The 2,500-nt window shown below is 46.4% G+C and overlaps 1 protein-coding gene across 1 annotated transcript in view; it reads right to left on the bottom strand.

Annotated features, from left to right (window-relative positions):
* Window positions 1–2,500, bottom strand: part of veph1 (ventricular zone expressed PH domain-containing 1) — a 66,009-nt gene that overhangs the window by 54,684 nt on the left and 8,825 nt on the right. The window contains exon 4 of the mRNA XM_030381520.1: window positions 1,228–1,402. Coding sequence (XP_030237380.1) covers window positions 1,228–1,402 — 175 coding nt within the window. The remainder of the gene's footprint in view (window positions 1–1,227; window positions 1,403–2,500) is intronic.

The following is a 2,500-nucleotide window of genomic DNA, read 5'->3' as shown; positions in this document are numbered from 1 at the left end:
ACAATAAACCATAACAACAGCAGTAATGGGGCAGAAAGCATTCCATCCATCAAGAACATGGACGTGTAGCATTGGGTGTGTAGGTTCCGACGTTGTAAAAGTATATCCATATGGTCCACAAGACAGACGGCTTATTTCATTATTCAGTAAGTATAATACCGCTAGCTGTATCCCAGTCAAATTTTGGATGACAAAGGACTGAATAGAGCGATAACTTTGAAAACCACTGTGATTAAATCCCAGAACTAAATGGTAAAACACATCCATTTGTTGCACCCCACATTCATATACAGGGCCACAATCCTCTCCAGTTTGACAGCCGTGCCAACAGTGGGCAAGATATGCCGCAGATACGGTTAGCAACAGCCCAACAATCCATACGCTGTGGCTGCTTAAGTTATTGCCGATTAGGAGGACGGTAATTTCCTCTTCTTCACTCCGCTCAAGCGGTTGACCACTTTATAGCTATTCTGCTGGATACCCTCTGAGCAAGGGAGCAATATATATGAGCAGCAGAGTTTGAACAACAAACCCTCCACGGGACTCCCTTATATCAACTTACATCCACAGTAACCTGAGAAGAATTGGGCTCAGGGGAGACTTTAAGAGAAAAGCAACACGTTTTAAATGCTATGAACTTATCAAAGCAGGCACTAGCATCGGGCTTTCATAAATTCACCTGAGTGCTGCAGTCTCTCTCTACCTATCGCTCTCTGCTCTCCCTCAAGCATAGAAACCCAAAAACGCACACACAAGCATGCACGCACACGCAGATGCACACACACACAGAAATACACACATGCTTCAAGGAATAACCAGCAGTGTGAGTACAGACCTTCATAAATTGAGGGCAGCAGCAAGGGTTGCAAAAAGGGGTCACTTCCTGTATGTATTCATCAAGAGTGTTTCTGCGTGTGTATCTACATCTATACCATAATATATACACTTGTGTATGGGTCAGAAGGTATTGCGCATGTATATATACACATCATTGATATGAATAAATAACAGTGTTTGTGTGTGTGTGTATTTCTGCGTGATGTATGTGTTCTCAAACATGTGCTACTGTGGGGTGCTTACGATTCCTCCTCCTCCATAAGTGTGCACGTGCGTGTGTGTGTGTGTGTGTGTGTGTGTGTGTGTGTGTGTGTGTGTGTGTGTGTGTGTGTGTGTGTGTGTGTGTGTGTGTGTGTGTGTGTATGGGGGGGAGGGGGGGGTGGGTTCTACCTGCCAGCACGCTCAGGGTGATGGCGTCCGTGTGCTCGGCCAGCAGCTCGGCCTTGGCGATGGCGGCCAGCGACAGGTAGCTGGACATGTTGCGGCTCAGCTCCCGGTTCCCCCGTCGCAGGAAGCGCACCGCCACCGGCACCGCCAGCGCCATCACCGGGGGCCGGCTGTAGTTCTGGAGGAAGGACGAAGCCTCGTGAACAAAAGAAACATGAGTGTGGTTGTTTGTCCTTGAGCGCCCGTGTATGTTTGTGTGTGTGAGTTTGTGTGTGTGTGTTTATTTGTTTTTGTGTGTGTGTGTGTGTGTGTGTGTGTGTGTGTGTGTGTGTGTGTGTGTGTGTGTGTGTGTGTGTGTGTGTATGGGTGTGTGTGAAGGTTTGTGTGTGTGTGTGTGTGCGGGTCTGTGTGTCTGTGTGTGTGTGTGTGTGGTTGTGCGTGTGTGTTCCTAATGAGACCAGTTCTAAATAGATACATATACTATAGAGACATGGAGAAACTGTATTCGATAGTCGGCATAGGTATTATTAATGATGATGATATGATAGAGTTCAGCTCACCATCGCTGTTCCCAGAGCTACGCAAAATGAGAAATCAAAAAGGTGGATGATAAAACGTACTTTACAGGTATTCTTCTATGGTCTCTATTATAGTCTCTACCACTCTCCCATGTGGAGCAGATGAATCAGCTCCTGATCATCAAGGAAGGCTGTTTGGCCTGGGGGAGGTGTCCTGCAAGGTATAGGTACCACTGTGCGGAGAACCGGTTGTGGATTTAGTGGAAACGCTTTAGCTCCCTCCACAGGTTGGCAGAGGGAGCTGACCTGTGACTGTGTGTAATGATGTAAATAGAAGCAGAAAATCTAAAAAAAGTCATGAGGTCCAGTGTCCACATGGTGGCAGTGCAGATTGACACCATATTCTCGGTTTCTCTTTCTCTACTTTTGCTCTTGTGTGTGTGTGCGCGTGTGTGCGTGTGTGCGCGTGTGTGTGTGTGTGTGTGTGTGTGTGTGTTGGAGGCGCTCTCAGAATGTTACCAAGACCATTTTCAGAGAGAAGAGGAGAAAAGCAGTAGAGAAAATAGGGAATATATTATCACAGAAATTGAGGTGGACAACTTATTAATTGGAGAAACTATCAATTTGTCACAGTCTGTGCTTTAAAAATCCCTGTTGCGCTACTTAAAACGCATCATCCTGATCAACGAATTACATATGACACCCTAGCCTCTCTGAAGTCTTCCCACAGATTGGTGAACTCTACACATCTCCACTGA

This window comes from Gadus morhua, chromosome 16 (genome assembly GCF_902167405.1).
Source record: "Gadus morhua chromosome 16, gadMor3.0, whole genome shotgun sequence".
Taxonomy (NCBI): domain Eukaryota; kingdom Metazoa; phylum Chordata; class Actinopteri; order Gadiformes; family Gadidae; genus Gadus; species Gadus morhua.
This window is presented reverse-complemented; position numbering and strand designations above follow the sequence as displayed.